Source organism: Anarrhichthys ocellatus, unplaced genomic scaffold (genome assembly GCF_004355925.1).
Source record: "Anarrhichthys ocellatus isolate YVR2014 unplaced genomic scaffold, GSC_Weel_1.0 scaffold101, whole genome shotgun sequence".
NCBI classification, from domain to species: domain Eukaryota; kingdom Metazoa; phylum Chordata; class Actinopteri; order Perciformes; family Anarhichadidae; genus Anarrhichthys; species Anarrhichthys ocellatus.
In genome coordinates this window covers 288,368-313,546 of record NW_022280131.1, presented here as the reverse complement: position 1 = coordinate 313,546, position 25,179 = coordinate 288,368, and the positions used below count along the sequence as shown (strand labels likewise).

General features: G+C 40.5%; 1 protein-coding gene across 1 annotated transcript in view; it reads right to left on the bottom strand.

The window, feature by feature from the left end:
• cubn (cubilin (intrinsic factor-cobalamin receptor)) overlaps positions 1–25,179 on the bottom strand; it is an 84,570-nt gene that overhangs the window by 7,017 nt on the left and 52,374 nt on the right. The window contains exons 40-61 of the mRNA XM_031876002.1: positions 24,932–25,129; positions 24,538–24,684; positions 24,038–24,228; positions 23,154–23,322; positions 22,108–22,282; positions 21,446–21,624; positions 20,842–21,051; positions 20,253–20,393; positions 18,755–18,939; positions 15,582–15,753; positions 14,600–14,803; positions 13,088–13,237; positions 12,859–12,980; positions 12,074–12,299; positions 9,285–9,472; positions 5,265–5,421; positions 4,751–4,900; positions 4,430–4,615; positions 4,004–4,133; positions 3,471–3,688; positions 1,788–1,987; positions 1,287–1,449 (exon numbers count right to left, since the gene is read on the bottom strand). Coding sequence (XP_031731862.1) covers positions 1,287–1,449; positions 1,788–1,987; positions 3,471–3,688; positions 4,004–4,133; positions 4,430–4,615; positions 4,751–4,900; positions 5,265–5,421; positions 9,285–9,472; positions 12,074–12,299; positions 12,859–12,980; positions 13,088–13,237; positions 14,600–14,803; positions 15,582–15,753; positions 18,755–18,939; positions 20,253–20,393; positions 20,842–21,051; positions 21,446–21,624; positions 22,108–22,282; positions 23,154–23,322; positions 24,038–24,228; positions 24,538–24,684; positions 24,932–25,129 — 3,861 coding nt within the window. The remainder of the gene's footprint in view (positions 1–1,286; positions 1,450–1,787; positions 1,988–3,470; positions 3,689–4,003; positions 4,134–4,429; positions 4,616–4,750; positions 4,901–5,264; positions 5,422–9,284; positions 9,473–12,073; positions 12,300–12,858; positions 12,981–13,087; positions 13,238–14,599; positions 14,804–15,581; positions 15,754–18,754; positions 18,940–20,252; positions 20,394–20,841; positions 21,052–21,445; positions 21,625–22,107; positions 22,283–23,153; positions 23,323–24,037; positions 24,229–24,537; positions 24,685–24,931; positions 25,130–25,179) is intronic.

The following is a 25,179-nucleotide window of genomic DNA, read 5'->3' as shown; positions in this document are numbered from 1 at the left end:
TGTGTCTGAGCTGATATGTTGATAGGTTGATAGGAAACCTTTAACAGTTATTAAATGTTCAAGTATAAAACTAAATGAAACGAGAGAGATGACACAAGGCAGCAGATGAAGGATCCTCTCACTCAGCTCTACAATAAACAGCAACAATAACTGCTTCCCAACAGCATCACAGAGGTCTGCTCACTGGTACAACAATCATTTGCTGATTCACATGTTCAAAAGGGCCCTACATTTAGTTGCACCTGTGTATAGGTTTAATTATTGAAGACAAATGGAATGATGCTGAACAGAGCAAACAGAACTTTCAAATGAATGACCAGGCTGTTTCCCTGTAGGAGAAAACAGCGACCCAGGCCACCACATTTACAACTTGTATTTCCAGCTATTCGTTGCCATTCAGAGAGCTATGGCCTGTTATTTCACCCGTCCTCACTAAATGAAACTTTCAGCAGTTCAAGTAGGAAGACATTTTCAGCCTGATACTTCATCACACTGAGGCTCCACTTTTCAATCTTATCCAATTATTTTACTGGGATCTGTTCACAGGCTTTCGTACTATCCAAGGATCATCTTGGTAGAGGAATATCTAAACCAACTTAATTCAATTTCAATTCAATTCATTTTGTATAGTCCAAAATCACAATTTACAAATTTGCCTCAGAGGGATTTACAATCTGTTCAACATATGAAATCCTCTGTCCCAGGACTCTCACATCGGAACAGGAAAAATTCCCCCAAAATAACAAGATCATTCTAATTCAACTGATCAGGTTTTATTCAATGATTCATATCAAACTCTTTAGTGCTGTTCTGCAGCTGAGTAGCGCATATGATTCTTCAAATATGGAAGAATTAAAAAGACTATGTTAATTTGTGTTAAGTTGAATTGAACAAACAATTCAAACTCATTTAACCTTTGGCCCTGGTTATCAGCAACACCCCAGGATACTTAAACAAAATGCAAATTGGTTTAAGGGAGGAGAAAGCAAGAGCAAAGAGAGTAAAACTACCAATAACACTATGAAACTATCAAATTTTATGTAATGATGTATTACTAATATTATAATCACTATTGGCGTTTTTATTGTAAGAGTATCCAACATGTAAACTAAGACTGGACTTTGAGGCAGCTGCAGATGGGTATGGGTGAACACAGTCATTTGGGGGTTAAGTATTGGTTTTAAGTTTTTAACAGTTTATATAATATACATAATATTATATTTTCATTATTATTTCTGTAGCAAGTAGAATGCAGAGTAGCAATGAGAGATTAGAAAGTGTCTTACATGGCATAGCACGGTAGGTAGCATTGAAGCCCCGTTTCTGTACTGAGCTATCAGTGACTAAGTGAATAGTCAGGAAGTTTCCACTCGATACAAAATAAGCAGGGAGGACGTTTCCACAAAATGTCCCAACCAGAGGGAAGTTCACGTTGTCACCATCATACACCTGATAGAAATACACATAACGTTAAAAAAAGAAAATGGCATTTTATCATCCAATTACAGACAAAGAAGTGTTGTCCTATAGTACATTATTATTACAAGTAGGACAAAAAAAGAGTCTTTGATTATTACACTTATTGATGCAGATTTGCATCAATACGGAAGAAAATCCACAACTGCAGTTGATGTAAGGTAATACAGATCAAATGATCTTTAGTTATTTATCATTAGGTCACACTAGCAACACAAAAATGGCAGCATTATGCAGTATCTTCAGGAATGATGCTTTGATGAAAGAAAATGTATATCTGCATTAATATTTCAATGGCTGGGGTTCTTTACTTTGACGTAGTCATAGCGACAAGTAGAGGAGCTCTCAAGGTCAAAGGAGTTGAACGTCAGGTTGATAGCCTTGTTGACTGGCATCTCAATGGTCCACAGGCAGTCCATCCTGGGCTCATAGTGCCCATCCAGGTTTGGGTCTGGAGAACCAAACATGCCCATGGGCATGGACAGGTAGCCACCACATCCCTGTGCAGGACCTGCAGGCAATTCAGAAACAAACACTGAGCCAGTCCTTCAAACCAAGAATGTGTTACACGATAGGCAACTGCAGACCAGCATCTTCAAGTAGAAAAAACATAATGTCTGGGAGGTTCAAAGTATTACTGTCCAAATCCACAATACAACAAATATGCAGACAGGGGCAGATGGTGAGCCCTTGGTCGTTGAATATATGTATATATGAAATATAACATAACTATGTACTCAATACCTCAACTTATCCACAGAGTCCAATGATCTAAGGATAACTCACCTCAAACATATTATTCTAACAACCTTTGCTTCACTATTTGCAGAGATGGGACTTCCCATACTGTATGACTATTTGGACTGGGGTGCTGGGGTTTCCTCACATAATGACATATAATTATGCAATTTTATTTTCAAAAACATTTATTTTTAGGTTAACTCTTATGTGTTGTTTGTAGGCTACAGTAGAATTAATTCAACACAAATAAAACTATGTATAGTACTATTACACTATGTCACAATTGATTGTTTTACTCAAGTATTTAGGTGCATTCAGTTACATGAAGCCTACATGCTACAATAATGACACTACTGACAAACCTGTGAGTAAAGAAATGGTATTTTAAGGACTTGGTTCTTAAACTGACCGTGCCCTAGAATGACCCTGTTTACATGATTATTCACAGAGTCCAAATGGAGAAGTTGTGCCTTAACTCTGACATCTAAGAGAAGGCTGACAGTCTATAGCTTCACAATAAATAAGCCTTGCAGCTTTAGTGTTTTATCTTGAGTTTTGCTTTGTTTGTTTTTTGTCCAATAAAGCCAACCTATGCCTTCAAACCTAGGGCGCTCTCACCCACACAGGTAAATGGTCAAATGGACTGTACTTGTATTTCTAGTCTTCCGACCTCTCAAAATCGGCATGGACTAGCGGAGTCGGGGATCGAACTCCCGGATCCTCTGATTGAAGGATGACCCTGCTCAGTCACCCAGTGCTCTCTAACACACACAGGTCAGTGGTTCCCCACCCATACAGGCCATGCAGGGCTTGAACTGATCAGAGATCAGATGAATGTTACAGCAGCTTGGTGCACCTTCTGCATGAGTTGAAATAGCTGGAGTCATTCTTACCTGATGCTGTAATGAGTCAGGGAGAATGGGAAATTAAACTTTTACTAACATTTACTAAACGGTACAGACCCTTTGAGTGGAAATTTCCACAGCCCCCTTATTGCAATCCATTTGGAAGAAACCACGTTAGGTTAGGGTTAGGCAACACAGCTACCATAAATAAATAACAACTGCCCTTAGAGGACTTTCTTATGTTATGTAAAAAGCGTAACAATGTTATGTAACGGGTATAAGCTCAAAGTATGGAAACAGGTCCACATTAAAGAAACAACAACTCAACATGCAATGCAGCTTAAATGCTTTTTGGATGCTTTTACACTTAACTTTTTTCAGATCATAAATTCAGTAACATTGACCTACCGAGTGTCTCACTGTAAACAGCCCTCCAGCCAATCCCATTCACTGAGGCATCTGTCTTAAATACAATGAACAGCTGGTTGGTGGAGGAGCGCAGATTAGGTGGGAGCACTGACCCACAGAATTTCCCCAATAAGGGTGCCAAGGTGTCCTGTCCATCATACACTGCCACAGAGTCATAGCGGCAGGAAGAAGATGCCTCCAGGTGGAACGTGTTAAACCTTTGGGGAGAGAAAGGGAGAGCATTAAGGGCTGAAATTACTTTAGAGCTTGTTGTCTAGAGTTTGTAAAGCTATATATCAGTGCCAATATATTATCTAGTTTACGTATACTAGAGTGAAATGACCTGCGAAACATGTCTTTCAATTTTAGAAAAAAAGTCGGTAAGCATTTTTTTAAATATTACTTGAAAAACTTGAATCATGGCCTGTAAAATACATAATTCATCACACTAAAAGGAATTACTGTGTGACAAAAATGTAGAAATCCCCCTTTCTCAAATACATATTAAGTTTCCCTCTTTAGTGTAGTCTTACTTGAGATCCACCACTCTGTCAGCTTGGACCACAATGTGGTAGGTACAGTTGATGTTGTGGTGGTAGTTGGTCATGGAGAGTGCTGGACTGCTCACTGTACCCATTGTGCTGTTGTAGAAACCACCACATGCTGTAGACACACACACACACACACACCTAAATTGTGACTTGTGTTGGACATGGTTTTCCCCTGACCTTGACCTAACTATATGCCATGGCAGTGACCCTCCTGCGCCATATACTGTAGTGGGATCAGACTTGGGGCAAGCTGCAGTGGTGAAATTCCATGAATCAATCCTTCAACTTGAACAATATACTTTTGAAAGATTCCTTTGTCCGTAGTCCTTACATTCTCACCTTGATTTAGTCAGATGGATCAATCTGCTCATTAGAGTAAAGTAATTATTTCTCCTCTTCATTACTTACGGATGGCTCTGTATTCTGCCATGAAGCCACTGTCAGTGATCACAGAGTCAGAGTAGAAGTGGAGTAGCATGGGGCCAAAGCTGGAGAACGGCCCCAGGATGCTGCTACCACACAGAGTGGCAATAGCAGGGCCACTAGTAGCCAGGCTGTAGATCTTCAGCCCATCATACAGACACGTGGAGTGTGCTAGATAAGAGACATGACAGGCCACATAATCATACAATAGCTGGTTGGATATCAAACATCACAGAGAACAAAATATTCAATTTCAAAGACATCTGCAGGTGATTCCTGTCTGTATGTTGCTAATGCTACACTTGCCTTCTACTTGGAAGACCTGGAAAGTGAGGACGACCACAGTCTGTTCTCCAGCGTCTATGTTGTAGGTGCAGTTGGAGTGGTTAGGGTAGTCGGCTGGATAATTCGGAGAAACCACACGACCACTGAGAGCTGTGAAGTTTGCTCCGCACCCTAATAAACAGAAGACATCAGACCTCATACCTCACTCCAACACTAAAGTTCACAACATCTAAGTTAAAACTTGTGTTTTATGAGAGCTGGGATTGAAAACTATTTATTACTGTTCCGAAAATGCAAATAAATCACCCATGGAAAATCCAGATTTTACGAGTGAAACTGGATTTTCTAGACAAAATGATTTTACTAGGTAACATGTCTTCTGCTCTCTTATGTGACAGAAACATAATTCACAACAAACACAGGTATTTAACGTTCAAGGCTGCTGTGTTTTAGATTCAAACACTGTCGCAGTTAGTCAGTCAGTCAGTATGGCGTTATTAACACAGTGAAGCTGTGTTGGCTGCTTGGTTCTTACTGGTGCTGAAGGAGGCTGAGAAACCTCTGCCAGGGGCTTCAGTGCTCTGAAATCTGCTTGTGATGATGTTATATGGAGCAATAATGGGGCCCGGGGCCACCGAGCCACAGCCTGTTGACAGCAGAGCCTCAGTATTTTGGGTCTGACCTGACCACACCTGCAGGGAAAGGCATTCTGATTCAGAAAGTGTTGTCAAATGGAACATTGTTTTAAATATACATACTGAACACATCTGAACGATTTATTAAGTAACTTTTGTAGGAATCTATATAGCTTTGGCAATGTAGGAGGTAGACACACTGTCACGGTCACTTGTCATTTGTCATACTGACTGGTTGCAGAATGTCAACAAGGCGGGTCTTATCTAATAACAGCTTGTCAGAGGCAGATCATAGACTGTACATAAGAAGTGAACGTAGTTGCAATGACGTCAACCATTGGTTTATGGACTACTGTTTTGAAACCTTAAGTTTGGCATTTTGGTGTTTGTCTTCTTGGTTTTTGGGCGTCACCATCTGTTTTTTTGCACCAAGACGTGACAGCGGGTGGAGATAAGTACAACTAAACGCTGAATAAGACTTTTTCAGAAGACCAAAATGTTATAATTACCTTTCACGGGAAATCACACTGGGAGTTGTAAGACAAAAATACGGAAAACTCCCTGATCAGACAATGTTGTGTTAGCGACCATTCAATCATAAGGTAGCATACCCTAAAGCATACCCTGCTTTATGGTCTATTTGACTCTAAATGGACCATAATTTACTAAATGGACATCATGCTGTATTGAAGAAGACTTGAAACTAGAGATTGAGACCATAAAGTCATGTTTATAATGTTCTCTCAAAGACTTCTATACAATCAGACTCTTTTTTGTAACAAGAAGGGTCGCCGCCTGATGCCCATTAAAGAGAATGCAAGTTTAAGGCACTTCTGCATTTGCTTCACTTTTCAAATGCGGAGGTTGCTGCCTTGGGCAGATGCCAGAGGAGATGGGACGAGAGATCAAAAGAGGAAGAAAACAGAAAGGCTTTTAAGTATTTGAGTTAGCTTCTTTTCAAGTAGTGGAAAAGGTGTAGTGGAAAAAGTGTATCTAAATAAGTAATAAAAATAAGTGCATGTTTTAAATAGTAATCTCTTTGAACCTTTTCAGTATGCTTTCAGGGCCTGTCACTCTTCTTAATATGGATTCAGAATCAACCTTGAATAAGTGCGCACAAATATCATTTGACCTGCCAAAAATGTCAACCTGACCCAGACAAGAGGAAGAGGGCATGACATAATGAGAAGACCACATGTGTTTTGTTTTTGGTTCAATCGACGGGATTTGATTGGTGGAATGTGACGTAAGGTGCTAGAACTAAAACTTAAACGTCAGACGTAAGAACTCTGACATTTTGGATCTGTTGTGAACTTAGAATAAACGATCCCTGCTGGTTGCAACTCCAAGAACTGCGTCCTTCCTCTTAATTCTGCCACAACAACTTAAATGCAGGTTGTTTGTGGGCTGAAAGCAGTATGTTTCCATGTTATGTTATTCTATTATTCTAGCATGAATTAAAAAGCTAAACTACTATTAAATACTTCTACTAAATGACACATTTTCTTTGATCTTATAAGCAATGTATGTCATTTGTCAGCATGTGAATACAGGAATTTCCACAGATTCATCATACAATCAAAGGCAGGTGAAGCCCCCCCCCATACACACACACATGCACACACAATATTGTTTCTACCCGTCTCTACATTTTTTGTCATTGGGGGTTTAACAGAATAGGGGTAACTACTCTACTATCAAAACCACTAATCAACACTGTGCATCATTGTAGACTCATTTGCTTTCTTAGCAGAGTGTAGTAATGAAGCAGTGGCAATGCAGTTTTTGAGATTGCCTTCTGATGACTGAAGGTGGACATACCTTTAGTTGTTGATGAACATGGATTTGTTCGAACAATCTTATTCTACATCTTGCCATTATATTTAAACTGAATTTAAGGTATTTAGCACAAAGGACTCCCACTATCTCTGCCAGAAAGCAGTCACTTTGTTACTGCAGTCAAACAGTATCTCCAGCTCAGACAAGCCTGCTGGCGGTTTAGTCCAATCAGATTGAGGCTTATTTGTAAACAGCCTCTCAGAGCCAATCGAGGACTATGCTACCCCTGGTGAGTCCTGCCCACTAGGTCGCCCTTTTCTGGTTGTATTTAAGATGTTTATGATGAGATTTGATCATTGTCGATGACTACTAACTGCAGCAGTCGTGAATCTGTCATTATTCACAACATCCAATCTAACAATACTAATAATCCTCATCATCAGTTTCTTCAGGAGCTCTTTCTGACATCAGACAACATAAATACAAATATTAGACACATTAAAGTGCAGCATGACTTGCTGTCAGTTACCAGATTTCGATTTACTTATGTGGGTTTGTGTAGTGATGATGCAGGACGACGGTCGCCAAAAATGTTGAATGAACGAGTTGCCTGTTCAGGTTACTTATTCATGCTGGTCTTACCCGAACCTCAGTGAGTCTGACTCATCTCTTGCAGTGTGTTTCCATCAAGCTAGGGTAATGGGAGCCAGACCCAAAGTTCTCTTTCAAATGCCAACAATGTTGGATAATGTAGCCCAATCAAAAGTTATTTTAGCTAAATGCATACTTTTCAATTAAAGCAACCACATAATAATTCCATTGAAGTCCAAGCTATTGTTGACTTTTCACACGGTAATACTGCTAGCATCAAAGTTTGTTCATAGTGTGTCATTCTATACAGTGCTGGATCAAATTTGTTGAAATTAGATCCACAAACAGATGTGTAGACTGGCTCGCTTTAAACTGTTGCGGCTCTGGCTGGCTGTTTTATGAACAGCGGAAAATAGTATCTAGCACTAACTATTCATATTTGTAAATAAATGTTTTGCAGTTTGAATAATGACAATTGATGGGCATTATGAGCTTTTAATTATGAGCTTTTAATAGACATTTTAGTGACAATTGCAAGTGATAAATACTTGCATCATCATAATGGCTTATGATTTTGAGACCCCCAAAATTTAGCTATTGAAGCTTTCAGGGGTTCTGAAGTGTCAATCAAGGTTCAAAATCTCAGACTCCCCTGAGACCCCCGTACAATTGTTTGTCTTCATCTACTGTCATTTTCATAGGCTACATGAAGTGTGAAAAAAGGAAAGTGTAGGGTGGCGTGTGTGCATGTGAAAGCCCACGTGGCCAGCTATTTCCTACCCTCTGGTTGGTTGGATTAAAAAAAAGAAAAGTTTTGCAAGGCTAGATTTCTGGTGTTCCTGGTATTCTTGTAATTTAATGTTGTGATTTTGCAGATAAAAACGTAGTTTCTAGTGTCATTGTGTCTTTCTCTAGTTGAGCTAATTATTTTGCATCTGCAACTAAATAGGAATTATTCTAGTTTGAAAGGCACATACGCATTTTCAATGCAGTGCACACATGATCTGTGTCCATAGTAACATCTAACAGGCAATATTTCTGATTTGATGTTAAACATCCTTAAGGGAAAGCTTTGGTTTATTATAACTTGGGTTATATTTTACAAGTTCTGTCCATCAGCTCTATCGCTTATGATAACCTTGTGCTGTATTCACCAAAGTAATTACTGCTTTACTGAGAACTCAGAACACATTCAAATCATTTAAAAAAGGTCCAACTGGGCAAGCTAGCACATTATATCTTAAATTTTCTACAATTCAGAGCATATCTATAATAGGTTGAGCTGGTGGATAGCACCCAACAACGCTGACTGTGCAGAAAAGGCAACAGTGCTGACAGAGCAGTTTTAATGCACTGAATATTTCGCAAAGAGAACCTTTAAGCTAATATTTGCTCAAGTGCAGCCTGAGTAACGGCTATTTTATTTTCTCTATTGAGCAGATAATGTGCCCATTGTTAGGAAACTGCAGCAGTCTGTAATTCTTCTCTCTCGTAGCCCTTGAACTAACCCATCCTTTACACACGTTTCTGTTGTAGTTCAGTGCTGGTACCTTGATGTAGCTGCTCTGGCAGGTCCCAGTGCTGTCTGGAATCTGGAAATCAGTGTTGAATCTCATCTCCAGGTGGTTCCCCTCATGAGCAATGATCCGCCAGGAACACTCCACATTGGCTGGGAAATTCTGGGGATAGTTTGGAGACTTGATTGTTCCCATCTCAGCATGAATCACCCCTCCACAGCCTGACCAAACAAATGTGAGTGTACAGTTATTATACACATCATTATGAACAAAATATTGAGAACACAGATACAAGTGGAGTGAATGAGTTTCCTTTCACGTGGTTGCTGGTCTTATTCTTAGGGATTGAAAATTCCTTTGCCAGAAGAAGAGTGTGGACTGTTTTCACCACAGAGTTTGTGTAGGCCTAAGTCTAATGGGGAACTGAATGGATTTTAACAAAACAACGTAATGTAATCGTCAACATGGGATTAAATTACTTTGTCTTGATATCTAGCTGTTATACGGCAAGAAGAAATCTGCGGTAAAATAGTCTATTGTTATTAAATGTAGGATCTCTCTCTCACACACACACACTTAATATCCTTTGTGCTCTTTGCAGGCATGTCTTGTCACCAGTGTCACTGATGCTCAGTAGATGGGTGCCAATGATGTATTTATCATTCGCTGTAGAGCCCTCCTGTCCTGTGCCATGAACATCCCATGCCAGTTTGTAATGTTTTGTAAAGATGCTTTGTATTGCTCCTCTGCAAAAGTTAACAAGAACATAACCTTCTTAAGATTCCTTAATAAATACAGCCGTTTCTGTGCTTTCTTCACCAGGATAGAGATGTGTGAGGACCACGTCAGGTTGTTTGTGATGCTGATTCCCAGGAACCCCCGGGAATCAGTTTCATGGGAGAGATTGTGTTGAAGGCTGAGCTGAAATCAACAAACTACAGTCTGATGTAGGTGTTATTTTCCAGATGAGTGAGGGCTGAGTGGAGAGCAGTGGAGACTCCATCCTCTTTGGATCTGTTGGCTCTGTATGCAAACTGGTGAGGGTCCAGGCTGGCTGGGATGTTGTTTTTGATCTGCTGGTTTCTCAAAGCACTTCATCAGAAGGGGGGTAGTCACAGGATGGTAGCCATTTAGACTGGACACTGCAGACTTTTTAGGTACAGGGACGATGGTGGCTGTCTTGAAGCTGGTGGGAACTCTCTTCTGTGACAGTGATATGTTGAAAATATCAGTGATGACATCAATTAGCTGGTTGGTACATGTTCTTAGTACACTACCAGGATGTTATCAGGCCCAGCAGCCTTACTCATATTCACCCTCATCAGGGTGATGGATACTGATAGTGGGCAGTCCTGTGAAGGTGGAGCAGACTTGACAGCTGACTCTTTGTTGAGGAGATCAAAGTGAGCATAAAAGGTGTTCAACTCATCTTCCAACGTGGCCTCACACATGGGTTTTATAGCCTGTGACATTGTGGATCTCCTGCCTCATATCTTGCTGTTGGTGTTGAGGTCTCTCACCAGTCTCTCTTGACTCCTCTTTGAATCCTTGATTCCAGCTTTCAGTCTTGATCTGGCGATGCTGTATGCTTCCTCGTCACCCGACCGAAAGACAGCTATTTTGACTTTGGATAGTGCCATCACCTCTCCATTCATCCAGGCTTTCTGGTTGGGGAATGATTTTATTGTCTTTGGGATCACCACGTCATCAATATATTTGCTGATATATGATGTCACTGTTGATGTATATTCCTCCAGATTGATGGTGTTTTCTTTGGTGGCAACATCCCTGAACATGTGCCAGTTTGTACATTCAACAGTCCTTTTGAGCTGCTGTATCTTCATCTGTCCACACTGTATTTTCTGTTGGTTTCGCCCGTTTATTCAGCTGGGTGTAAGTAGGCAGCAGAAGCAGAAAATGATGTTCTTATTGTCAAAGTTTGGGGTGGGGGAGGGCTTCGCCAGCTATAATAAAAATACCATCAATTTGTTTTTTGTTTTTTCTGAATTCTCTGGGCAGATAAAATGGCCGACATCTTAGTATAAACAAATTCAACATCAGGGAAACATTGTCCATCAACATTGGCTATGTTTGAGCATGAAGCATTATTGCTGGAAATTGATACGGAGTCTTGCGTTCTGTCAGTGTGGTATACAGCCAGCCAATCAAGTGCAATAGCTTGATCTAGAATGTTATGATAAAGCCAGGTTTCTGTAAAGTTGTGGGCACAAGTCTGCTTCCGATTGTATTTGGTTCAACCGGTCTGGTTGCAAGATTTTGTGGGCGGTGATTATGGATCCGCTGCACTTAATCCAATCTTCATTATTCCTTTGTTGATGTTGATGAGTGTATTGTTGTCACAGATGTAGGGAAGTCTATGGGAGGGCTACCGGCCGCCACATCTGCATGCGCCGCTGTATGTGATTGTAATGTCGCTCGAGGAGTACTAGGTGCAGTTTAACACATACACACACAAACACAATGCCTTATTCAAACACCTCGGCAGCAGAGCACAGAAGGTGAACTGGCACCTCTCTCTAATACATAAAGGTGAGCTGCCCCTTTATGTTCAGTATTTGGCCTCATCACAGGAGACAGTCTCACAAAGTATTCTGTTTTATTCAGTAACAAAGTCCGCAACATGATGCAGTTCCGAAAATTTTATGAAATACGGTATGATTACATTGTCCCTGAGATGAGAAAAGTATTAGACAGCAAAGTTTTGATGCAAAGGTGAACTCCTCATTGTATGTATTTCTATCACAGCTAATCCATTCAATACAGAGCATGTGCAGCATGTTCATTTAGTGAGTGTAACCCACCTGAGGAATCAGCAGACCAGGAGGCCACAAAGCCTCCTCTGGATACACTATGGTCAGCCAGGAAGACTACAGCCAGCTTGTTTGATCCTGACTGTATGGTTCCTGGGGAGGTGGTACCACAGTACTGGCCAATAACAGGGGATCCAGGGGATCCTCCATTGAAGATGGTGACAGAGTCCCAGCCACATTGAGAGTGGGGCTCCAGGTTGAAATAGCTGAAGGTTAGCTGGGATAAGACAGTGGAGTGGAAACAAAATGTAGGTGGCTACTTATCAGCAGGTTTAACAACTTCAGCCATATCTGAACATGCAAACAGTGATCTCAACCTCACCAACTACAAAAAACAGCAACACACTGATCCTTTTGAATTTCACTGGAGTTGATTAATGTCGACTAGCTAAAGGTACTACTGGGAAGTCGAAAGTGGCAGGAAGCACAGTGGAAGCTTCCATCAACCAAAATTAGACTCACAGTGGGAATCTACCTTTGCAGTGTAAACCTCCAACACGCAAAATAGCTGTCCTCAATTAGACATGGTACATGTGTGCTACCTATCTTAATTGTGTCTTAGTTTGTTTCGTTCCATCACTGTCATATTTAGTTTAATATTTTTGAGCTCTTCTGTTGTTGCGTGCTGGTAGTTGGTCCCTCAGCGTAAGAGCTTTTAAATAAGACTCTATGAATACAGAGGTAACAGTATCATGATGAAAGCAAACACAGACTCACTGCTAATCCATTCCATTTTTTGAGTTCAGTCAATGCACCAGGTCATGGTGCAGACTTACCGTAATAGTGTGGCCCATTGGCGCCTCTAGCAGCCAAGCACAGCGACTGGGGCTGGGGTATATGTTGGGGTAGTTAGGACTGGATATCAGCCCTCCTTCACCTGTCTGCAAACCTCCACACTCTGCAAAGAGAGAATGATTCATATAAGGACTTTGATGGTAACATTATGACTGCTCGATTAGACAAATACTATATGCCATAACTAAGTATACCCTATGTCTGTCTTACCAGAGAACAAGTACTTGGCCTTGAAGCCCAGGTCGCCCTCGAAGGCGTCAGACTTGAAATGGACCCAGAGCTCAGGGGTAAAGACCACAATGGGAATGTTAGGGGTGGTCTGCCCACAAAACTTGGCCAGCAGCTCCCCATCGGAGTCACCTGAGGGAGGGGGTAGAAAGTTTAATGGAAGGAAATCCATCCATTTTCTTCCTTGACCTGCTTTCTTGTGCAGACTTGTGATGGCAGCCCCTCAACAGTAATGTGTGCAGAGATAACCATAAGATTTATAATCAACCTGATGGACGATTTAGACAGACACTGGTGATTCCAGAGCGTACCCACACAGACACAAGGAGAGCATAATGGCCACAGTGGAATCAAAGCCAGCCCCTTTGTGCTGTGAGGAGACTGAGCTATTCAGTGAGCCACTGTGCTGCCCACAATACAGGGACATTGTTATTATTCAGATGTACTAAGGGACTTATGCGGGTGACATAGTCTGCACTCACTGAGAAGTTTGCCATGCCGATTTTTTGTACATCAAAACATTTCAAATTTACTGCCAAAATCGTCAGTTTGGACAGAATCATTACTGCAATTTCCTTCTTCCAAAAAAGTGTAACATAGTAAGAATATTGGTTTGTGAAGAGAAATCATGTGCTCCGCACTGCATCCCACACAAGGACTCAAAACCACCATATTCTGTTTTTGTCTAAACTTTTGATGAGGTTATGTCATTAATCATTAACAAAACGTAGGTTAAGGATTGTAATAATAAAGGATAGCTATACGTTGAGCCTTCTCTGGAGCTCTTAATTATCAGCACAGTTAAGGTAATTTAATTAGTGCTTTACTCTTCCTAAAAGCCCTAAAAGTACGACCAAAAATGGGTCATTTTTCATGTTATGTTGTACCATAAGAACATGTTATATATATATAATTTATATTTCTTTACAACGGTAAGGCTTCATGTTTTGGGCAGCAAAAATGTTTTTGTTTAACAGTTGAGCAAGAATAGAGGGTCACCAATTCTTTGTCCTTTGGTTTTATAAATATCCACATCAATTTCAATGAAAATGATTACAGTAATCTCAATTATCGTTTGTATTAGACAATAGGGTATGCACTTACATCATTTATATATGTGATGACACCAAACCCCACTACTAAGTGCAAACAACACATCTGGCTGCTTTTGAAGGGAGACTTGAGGGGGAAAAACACCTGAAGATATTCAAGCTTAAAAATAAGTAGGATTCAGGAAAAAGTGAAACTTGATGTCTCTCAGCCTGTCACTTGTATCCCAAGCTTAGGTGTTCAGACTTTAGTGATCCAAGAAAGTGGAGAGTGATAAGCTCAACTGTTAAATACCTTATCTGAAAACTATGGCTAACATTGCAGACACTACAGTATAAATATAGCTTTTTCTAGTCGATGATTCTGAAACCCCAGATCTGAAACGTATGCGTAGTAACCTTCCTCAGTGCATCCTAGAGCCAACGCTCTCAGTGTGGGACTCACCTAAGCGGAGCTGGAGGTAGTCTGACTCACAGGTCTGGTGGTTCTCCAGGTGCAGGTCTTCTATCAGCACCACAATAGAGGAGTTTATGTGCTGTGGGTTCCGGATAAGCCACTCACAGTTGAGGTTGTTGCTGTAGTTGGACAGTAGGTATCCAGGGGAAGTGAAGTTCCCGCCCACTGGGTTGTTCAGGATTCCACCACACTCTAACAAAACCGCAGATGCACATTGAGAGGCATAGACACACTCACAAGATATAAACACAAACACCACAAAATAAACCTGTTTATGACAATGAGAGTAGTGTAAATATTAGAAACACCTCTCTGTATTACACAATACAATTCAGCAGCAGCACAAACAACATCCTCCATAATGACCTTAAAGTTGAACCAACACCTTCTCCAGTGAAGTTTCAACTAAACCTGAACATTATAATATTTACGAAGGATATATGGTAGGGCTGTTGTATAAGACTTCATTATATACTCCTTGTAATTTGGCCACTGACTAACTATTTGGGAGGTCTAAAAACGAATAAACTCAGATACTGATTTGAATTTAATTTGGGGGCGAAGGGCATCATGTGTGTTGAACAGACCAAAATCAAGAAAAAAGTATTTAATTTCAAGGACTAAAGCAGAGGCACCAGCCCTTCCAGTTACACTGGGTTGTTTTAACATATAGTGAATAGGGAAAACATATTTAGAATACATGTAGTGTATTTATGAAAAATAATTAAATTATAAAATAGCTATAACTTTGTGATTCTGTCTAGGCCAGCAGAGAAGACGGCCCACCACCGTTTAAACGGAGAGCGTGTCTATTTTATAGTCCTGTATTGGGTCTTAACTCATGGATCTATGCTGTGCAGAGCACCACTTCTTGTGGGAACTGAAAACTGCTAAACGTCCCACAATACAACATGAAAACTTCTCCATATATTATATACAATCTTAGGAGGATAAAATAGGAGTATCTAACCTGCAGGCTCCTCAGAGGAGTAAGAAGCCATGAAGCCCCCATTGGACACAGAAGCATCAGTGTGGAACACAATGGTCATGGTGTTGCCGGAGGAGCGCACCTGTGTGCCGGCTGGTACTGTACCACAGAATCTCTGCAGGCGAGGGGCATCGACCACCAACCCATTCAGTATCTAGAAAACATAGAAATTATCAAGTAACCATGGGAGTTTTGGGTCTGTAGCAGGGCCGCAACATTCCTTTGGAGTAATGCTGTGAATGAAATTATATTTGTCTCGAGTGTGGGCATATAGCAGGAGGGTTGTATAGAACCTTAAAACTTGGTAGGTAACATTGTAGAAACCTGCAGAGTACAATAGATTTTTCAAGTGATCCAACATAAAAACCAAGCCCAGTCTTGGAATCAGGTAGGTAGGTAGACAGAGGTAGATAGACTGGTAGATAGACAGGTAGGAAGGTAGACGGGTCGGTAGGTAGACAGGTAGGTAGACAGGTAGGTAGACAGACAGGTAGGTAGGAAGAAAGGCAGGTAGGTAGACAGGTAAGTAGGCAGGCAGGTAGGTAGACAGGTACGTAGGTAGACAGGTAGGTAGGTAGGTAGATGGGCAGGTAGGCAGACAGGTAAGTAGACAGATAGGCAGACAGGAAGGTAGTTAGACCGGCAGGGAGACAGGTAGGTTTGTAGACGGACAGGCAGGTAGAGAGATAGGTAGACAGATAGGTAGTTAGACAGGTAGGTAGACAGGTAGGAAGTTAGACTTTATTTGGGCTAAATGAAATGCAACAAATATATTTTGTAAAATACATTACCTAGCCTAGCTTTAGGATGCAGTTTTGAGTTTAAACAGTCAAAATAAAGTAAGACACTATTAAGTATCCAATGGAGGTAATCTGGTTTACATTTACCATTCCATCTCCAGCAGTTTATCAGATTAGTTTTTTTGGAAATTAGGCCTTGTATTATGTACTATGTCAAACTATGGCTAGAAATATTAACACTAATCTGACCACTTTAAAACAGCCATATAACTTCTGTTTGTTATGTATTATCAGGTAATTCATTCATTCTTAGTTATGCCTTAATATGTCATTGGACCTACTCACCTTAATGACAAAAAACATTTTCCCACGCACACTGATTTGTATCTGACCATTTTCATAATTTGGGTTTTGAAATAATTTGTCCATTTCGTTGTGCTGCTGATTCCTCTGCCAGCACAAAAAAACACATTTGAGGTAAATTAAATTAATTTGTGGTGCAACAAGCATGAAAACATTTAACAAATGACTCATACCTGTGGTGACCAACTACATTGTGGTTAAGTATGGGAATGTAAATGAGGAGCTGTCATGGTCTTGGGATTTGTTTAGTTTATTTCTTGTTTTATTTTGAGGTTCTCTGCCTGTGTTTGTTTTAACTTCCTGTCCTTGTTTTTTTCCTGCCTCTTTTACACCACATCTGTGTGTCATGAGTTGATTATCCTTGTGTGTATGTAGATCAGTGTATTTTCCTGTCTCACTGTCAGGTCGTCTGCTTTTGTTTGCCGATGTCTACGTTCCTGCATTTGTCCCTCATATTCCTTTTTGGATGTCCTGTCCCTGGATTGCAGTGGTGTATAAAGTACCCAAAAGCCATACTTGAGTAAAAGTAAAGATACCTTACTGGAAAATGACTCCAGTAAAAGTCACCTATTAGAATACTACTTGAGTAAAAGTCTTAAAGTATCTGATATTTATTGTACTTAAGTATCAAAAGTAATTTTCTGATATTAAATGTACTTAAGTATTGAAAGTAAAAGTACAAGTAAATGCTGTTAATAAAAAAGCAAAGGGTCAGAATTATGAAGTTTATTCTTTTAAGTGCTGTGGCCACCATGAACAAGGACATGGAGCTGTGTTGAAAATAATTGGGTTGGCTGTGATCCATCCAGGAGCAACAATGTTCAACATAATATATTGTACATAAGTATACTTTTGCATCTACTATGAACTTATCATCATAATTCTCTGAAAAGCAATATGACACTATGAAGGAGTTGTAACAGTGCGTTTATAAGTATGCTCATTCTATTAGAATGTAAAGAAGCTACAGTGTATAGAATGATTCTATTGAAGTTATTCCTTTTTTAAATGTTTTAGACGAGTCACTAATCACTTTAAAAGAGTGATTATAGCTGATTTAACTTACAGAAATGAGATTGATCTTCTCATGTCACTCTCTTTATACAATGATATAAATTCATCCCCGTTTTATTGATATCTTACGAAAAGTTACTCCTCACTTTTCATGCGTTTTTCCTGCAAAAGTCCAGCAACATGAGTCTGTTTTCGCTTGTTACATGCATACTGTCTTTTCAAAATAAACTTCCATCTTCACAGGAAACAACTAAGGTTTAGGCGATGAAACTACTTAGTTAGGTTTAGGAAAAGATCGTGGTTTGCATTATAATATCTACGGAAGTGGTGTTGCTTAAGTACGGAAGTCACGTCACAAATAAATCAACATTGGCTTCTCGTCTCACGCACGGCACAAACTGCGGCCTCCTGGAGGAAACACCAGTGTTTGTTTGACCCATCCACCTCTCCTCATCCCGCCCATCCTGTGTGGAATTCTACTCATGTTGTCGCTCGCTAGCTATAGCATATAGCATCCTGGGCATCACTGGGAATCAAAACACCGCGGCTTTGAGAGCACTTGTTTTGCGCATTAACGTGATTAACCAATGATTTAACTTGCAAGCTAGGACCACTGATTCGCCAAACCTGCTTGCTTGCAGTCCGTGTTCCACCACAGTCCCCGACGTTGGTCTCATGATTCATTTTGTTTCTAAAGATAGATTTGATTTTGTAGCGAGTAATGAAGGTTTCAGGGGAAATGTATCGGAGTAAAAGTATCAGTTTTCTTTGCAAAATGTAGTGAAGTAAAAGTAAAAGTCAACAGAAGTATAAATAGTAAAGTACAGATATCCAAAAAAACGACTTAAGTACAGTAACAAAGTATTTCTACTTCGTTACTATACACCACTGCTGGATTGTCCTCAGTTTGGTTCTTTTTCACGTGTTCTATTATTTGCCGCTGTCTGCTTCCTTCCTTTGTTTCATGTCCGTTTTCCCTTTTGTACCAGCTTTTCTTATTAAAGCTGGCTTTCTGTTCAATTCAACCAAAGGACTTACATCAACGTAGTCAAATGCACATGAAGTACCAGAATCTTCCAGCCGCAGGTCATTGATGGTGAGTGTGACCCGGCGGCCTGGTGACACCACCAGCTCCCAGCGACACACCCGGCTGTGTGGGTACAAGTTGGGGTAATTGGGGGAGGAGATAGTCCCTGAGGGGGCATTCAGCTCTCCTCCACAGACTGCCATTGGAGAGGAAAAGTTAAACAAAGAGAGACTTTCAACATGAAAAATAACAATTCATGAACAAATAAATACATGTATTTCCTTGAGCAAATATTGGGCCATTTAATGTAACATACTAAAGGTAAATTCATGTTGATAAAATGTCCAAAACATTTTTAAAAATAATGACAGTGAATGCTCTAAATGGTAAATTGACTAGTTTTCTGACCACTGAAAGACCACCTGCATTAACATGCAGGTGTAAATTGTTCATGTTGCATGTTCATACTAGGTTAAATGGTTTCTTAGCTTGTGCAAGTGGTAACTGTGAGAGAAAAACTCCAGGAACCCCTAAAAAATTGTTCAACAGTATATTGTGCAGTTCACTCCATTTGTCTAGAGAGCGATGTACATTTTGAGTGTTTCTCAAAGTCAACAATCCTTCCTTGGGAGGACGGCTCCTTCCAAGTTGAGTTATACAGTGACAAGGCATGACTCCTTTCCTAGCATTCAGAGAGAACAAATTGGGAACTATAAAGCCTTAATTCATGGAGTTAGATGTCAAAATATTCTGGCTCTATACGTTGCTTTCCCCGCTGTGTCTCTCTGCCGTTGCTCCCATCTTTGCTGGGTTGTCTTACTTAACTAGTCAGTCACTCAGTAAAGACATATACGAACTACAAGATCTGATTTTAAAGTTTCTGAGTGAAGATTTAGTAACTGGAATGGCAATGTATCACCTCAAATTTGTTCAAAAACAGAGTTTGGCAAACTGCTGAGGTGAAACTACTGAAAGTGAACTGGCAAACTTCCCTTTTCAAAATTGGGGGAATGTGTCACTCTTCTTTTCACGTCTCTTCCTCGTCTCCTCCGCTCGTATCTCTCGTGAGCGATACTTAGACTCGAGGAGAGGAGGCAAGGAAAGGAATCAAGGACAAACGTTAGCATATTGAAAAGCAACCTCAGTCCTCAGAAGAATACAAAAGTTCCTAGAAATTGGAACAGTCCTAAGAAAGGATGCGATGACGTAGAATCCTTGAAATTCAGCCGTTAAAGGATCCTAACTTGACTTTGAGAAACACTAAAAGACTTTGGTCAGCAGCTTGACAGACTTAGGCCAGTCAAGTAGCAAGTTATGGGAACGTTCATGGAGAACTTAGTACACCCAACACAGTTTCATTATTAACAAATACGGCTGGAACAAATCTTCAGTGAGAGATTGACATGAGTTTCAGAAGCAGCTGGACGTGGGCGGCATGTGTAAATATCATGTAGTTTGTGACAGATAGTGACAAATAGTCCTTTTCTAATCTTTTGAAAATGATCGTACCATCAATGCTGGCTTCGAACGTCAGACTGAAGCCAGCTGCATTTCCACTGGTGTCACTAACAAACCTGACATAGGCAAAACTGTCAGATGTGTCCATGGAAGCCGGAGGGTCAATGCCGCAGTGTCGGCCCAATAGGCGTCCTACACACACAGTACAACGGGATGTAAATGATAGCGGGTCAATGACTATGACTTGTTGTTATGTCAGTGTCAAGTAATATTACTTTTACCTCTGTAGTCCTTTCTTCCCTCCATTTACATCTTTTTCATGTCATTCTCATAAATAATATTAAAACTGGGAACTGAAAACTGGGAAAATAAATGCACACCATGATTGGTGCTACCGGCTGAATGGGAAGTTAACTTCAATGACTCACTTCATTTGGAGGTTTTAAGATAATGCATATTTGCCACAAACAGCCAATTACCATGCAGATGGTATGTGAGTGAAACGTTTCCAACTTTTACAGCTGCATCTTTGTGAAGCAATTGACAATAATGTTATTATAGTTTTTTTAATAGATGCCATACTCTGATGGTGGCACTGACAACATAAAGGAGGAGCTAACCGATCCACATATTTTCTCACCTGAGGCATTGTACTCTCTGATCTCCACATAGTCAGCAGAGCATCCTGTAGTGGTCTGCAGGCTGAAGTTCCCATAGCTAAGGGTGAGGTAGTGCCCTGTGGGCCCCTCCAGGTACCACTCACAACTGGAGCTGTCAGGATAGTTGGACCCCGGGAAGCCAGGGCTGTGGATCGTACCCCTCTGACCTATGTAGGTACCTCCACATGTTGCTGTCAGGGATTGGAGATATACAATTTATTAGGCACATTTTTCTTTCAAAATTCTGTAATGACTACGTCATTTTCACTGCATCTCAATGTTTCCAATGTTTTAAAAATAGGAAAATTAGTACAATTTAAAATCTGTTAAACCTCCCATGTAGGATTTGAAAAGTTTCCTCTCTTTGACACCACAGTATCACAAACACTTGTGCTGCGATGATAATTGAAGTGATGTATTTTCAAACACAACAAAGTCTGAAATTAACATTGAGTGTATGTGTTTTTGTGTGTGTTTTTGTACCTATATAGGATACAGTATGATTTGAGTTTGTTAGATCTGTGCCAACTTCTACATAATTAGAACTATATTAATATCCGAACACCAAGGGCTAGATTTGCCTACCTATGGAGTACTTTGCCTTGAAGCCTTTGTGCATGACGCTGGTGTCAGTGCGAAACCTGAGCAGCATGGAGGAACCTGTTGAATGTTGGGTAGATGGTCGGGTGTTTCCACAGAGGCGGGAAATTAAGCCGGTGTTGGTAGTTGAGCCGTCACGCAGCTCCAAATAGTCATACACACATCTGGGAAAAACATGAATGGAAGACTATGATCCCCATTGTCAGAAAATGATGGAATAAGAAAAGAAATTGGATAATAATGATCATTTTTTTAAATTTAAAATATTCCCCTATTGAAAGTTCAGGTTGAGGGATAGCCTTTCTCGAACAATATCTGACTTATTGTAGGTCTCCAAACCGTCAAGACCCCACCAGCCACAGAGTTGTCAAGTTGTCACATGTATGTAAGTATATTTTATTTAAGGGCTTGAACTCATATCAAAATGATGCTAATTTTATGAAAGGGGTTGAGGAGAACAAATTAATTTCATTGCATCCATTAATAAATTAATGAATAATTTCATCAGACTTGAGAAAAGCACAGCAAATAGAAAAGGCAGTTGAGTCTCCAGATACAGTACACTAATACACACTGCACTAAACACATGTAAAATAAATGTAAAGATCAGTAAAAAAACAGCCTGAAGAGAAAGTAGCAGCTCTTACCCGTCTGTGGGCTCAATGTAGAATTCTTCCTCAAAGTCAATTTGGACAGCTTCTCCATTAGGCACAGTTATGACCCAGATACAGTCACTGTTCTGGGGGTAGTTCTGAGGATAGTTAGGTGAAGTGATGTACCCTGGAGTATCATTATCATTTAGCCCAATGAAGCCTCCACATGCTGCAGAAAGAGAGAGAGAATGTCAATATGCAATTGACCAGCATTAATAAAGGCATGTCCATATCATCCGATCCTTGATAGCAAATATAATAATTATTTTTACCTCCCAACAGCAATAAATAAATCAAATGCTCTGATAAAAAAAAAGAAAATCTGTCTCTGTCGCAGGTAGTAGTAGTAAAGTAAGCCCTTCCAATTATTAGATTTGGCCTGAATTAACCTGTCTACCTGTCTACGTACCTACCTCTCTACCTACCTGTCTCCCTACGAACCTGCCTGTCTAACCGCCTGTCTACCTGGGTGCACTCTGCCTGGGCAATCATTGCGTGTCACCTAAGTCCTTCACAAGCCTCTATCTTCTGGCTGTGAGTACTAACAATAGCCATGTTGGTTGTTTACGTTCACAATGATTATTTGGGGGAGTGGTGTTACCTACTTGGAGAGTTTCTCACTACATTTAGAGACTTTTGGAGCTAGTGTTGCTAGCTACTTTAATTGGAAAATAGTTCAAACACAGGCCTGTGATTTTAGGTTGGATCATTTATAAAATCTAGCTTGCACAACCCTATCATTTTGTGATAATGGCCCAATTTATGTAGAGGCCCACCAGGAAACCTCCTGGTATCCTGATGGTCACTCCACCCTTGTCTATCACGCAATCAATATCACTTTTCAATTCAACCCCCTGAACTGTAACTATCAACTATCAAACAATTACAATAATAACACTGTTGTAATTCCTTGGTCACTGATAAAGTCATCGATTACTTGTTGGCATTATTTGACACTGCTGTACAAACACCAACCATGTTGATGTTGTAATGAATTATATTGAGACAGAGACAATAGAAAAAAGAGTGGTTGCTATTACCCTGACTGTGGGCTTCAAAGGTCAGCTTAAAGCCACTGGCCTCATTGGTGGCATCAGATGCAAAGTGAATAAAGAGGTGGTTGTCAGTAGTCTGGAAGACAGATGGCAGACTTGAACCACAGAGACGTCCCCCCAGTAGTGGAGCTGAACCATCTGGACCATTCCTGAGCTGTGGAGACAGCAGCGAGTGAGTAATAACAAACAATTAACCAACTGTTGGTTATCAGCAAATAAGAAAACTAAATTATTGACATCAATAGAATTATTAATGTCAATAGGATTATTAACAATTATTAATAACGGGGCACCACCTGAGAACAGTGAAGGTTTGAATTGCCACAATATCCAGCTATTATCAAAATACCATGCACAAAGTAATCACAGAAAGCTGCTTTTTAACATTTAACAGACTTTATTAAATTCCAATTATAAATGATCAGATCGTCAGATGTTATGGGCAACCATAAGTTGCCGAGGCTTTTAGAGGAGCTGATGTGTGCACTTCCTAAATCTCAACTATGTGTTGTGCAGACCTGCGCGTCAAGCAAGTCGATAGTTTGATCCAACTCCTGTTAGGAAGTGGATTCTGAATGCACACCAAAACACACAAGTACAACAGAATTTGTGTCTGAGTGCCTTTATTTAGCCTTGATAAGTATAGCTCTTGCTTGGAAATCCCCACAGACGTCTGACACAAGGTTAATGTCTTTGTTAAGGAACACAGGAAAAGTCCGATTGTGTAGGGAATTATGTCTTCATAGTCCCAGTAACTGGACTTGTAACCAACTGAAAATCTTAAATTGATGCTAAATTCCCAAACTAAAGTGATACTTGTATGGATCTGGTTTTGCACTTTTATATATTGCTATCTTTATGTTGTTTACCTCAAGGTAGTCTCCTGAGCTGCATCCAGTTCCATAGCCTTGAATCTGGAAGGGAGTTTGGAAGGTGACAGAAACCCTGAAGCCAGGCGTCACCATTACATGCCAGCTACAGTCCAGACCAGGCAGGTAGTTCTGGGGGTAGCGGGGACTACTCAGCACGCCCCTGTCTACATGCAAGAGGCCCCCACAACCTAAAAAAACAGGACATTATGATTAGTATTACAAAAGAGTAACTAAAACCCAGAGTTTTGGCTGAAGTGCCTCTACCCTCGAAATTTTAAAAATGCCTCTATAACGTGAAAAGTCCCAGCTGGTTGCCTGGCAACCCCAAAATCATGACAAGAGGATGGCACTGCGCTGAAAGGCATATTTGTTGTCTCTATGAATCCATCTCTTCTGACTGTGTGTCAAAATGGTTGAACCAAAACAATAGCATGGACTGCATATGTGTCACAAAAATATATATAGTTCATTCATTTGCTTCTGGTATAGCCTATGACCTCTAGAGTAGGAGGCATTAAAGCCTCGGCCATTGACGCTGCCGTCTGAGGAGAAGTGGATGAACATGGAGTCTCCTGTTGAGTGGAGAGAAGCTGGAAGATCCCGACCACACACAGTGGCCAGCACGGGGGATACACTACTCCCACCTAAGAACACACATACAAAAGGGAATCGATCATAAGATCTCGAGAGGAGCAAACGGACCTAACTCAACAGTGTGCGCTGTCACAAAAAACATACGAGCAACCCCTTCAGGTGTGGTTCGTGGTCTTTCATGGAAATGGGTTTTATCATCAAAGGCTTAAGGATTTAAGATTTTGCTACCGACAGTGCAAAAGGCTTAGTTATTTTTTCATCACCGTCTTATCCTGTGGGGTGTCACTAATGGTTTACCGTCTCTGATGACAAGTCTGTCAAAATAGCAGGAGGGGTAGTCCTCTATATCCAAAGACAAGAGGTTAAACTCTACAGTTGAGTCTGGAGAACGTATCAACCAGGTACACTCCTGGTAAGGAGCGTAGCTTTCAGGCCAGCCAGGAGAAAAGAGGAAGCCAGGAGTCTCTCCCGTCATTAGCACTCCACCACAAGCACCTGACACACACACACACACACACACACACACACACACACACACACACACA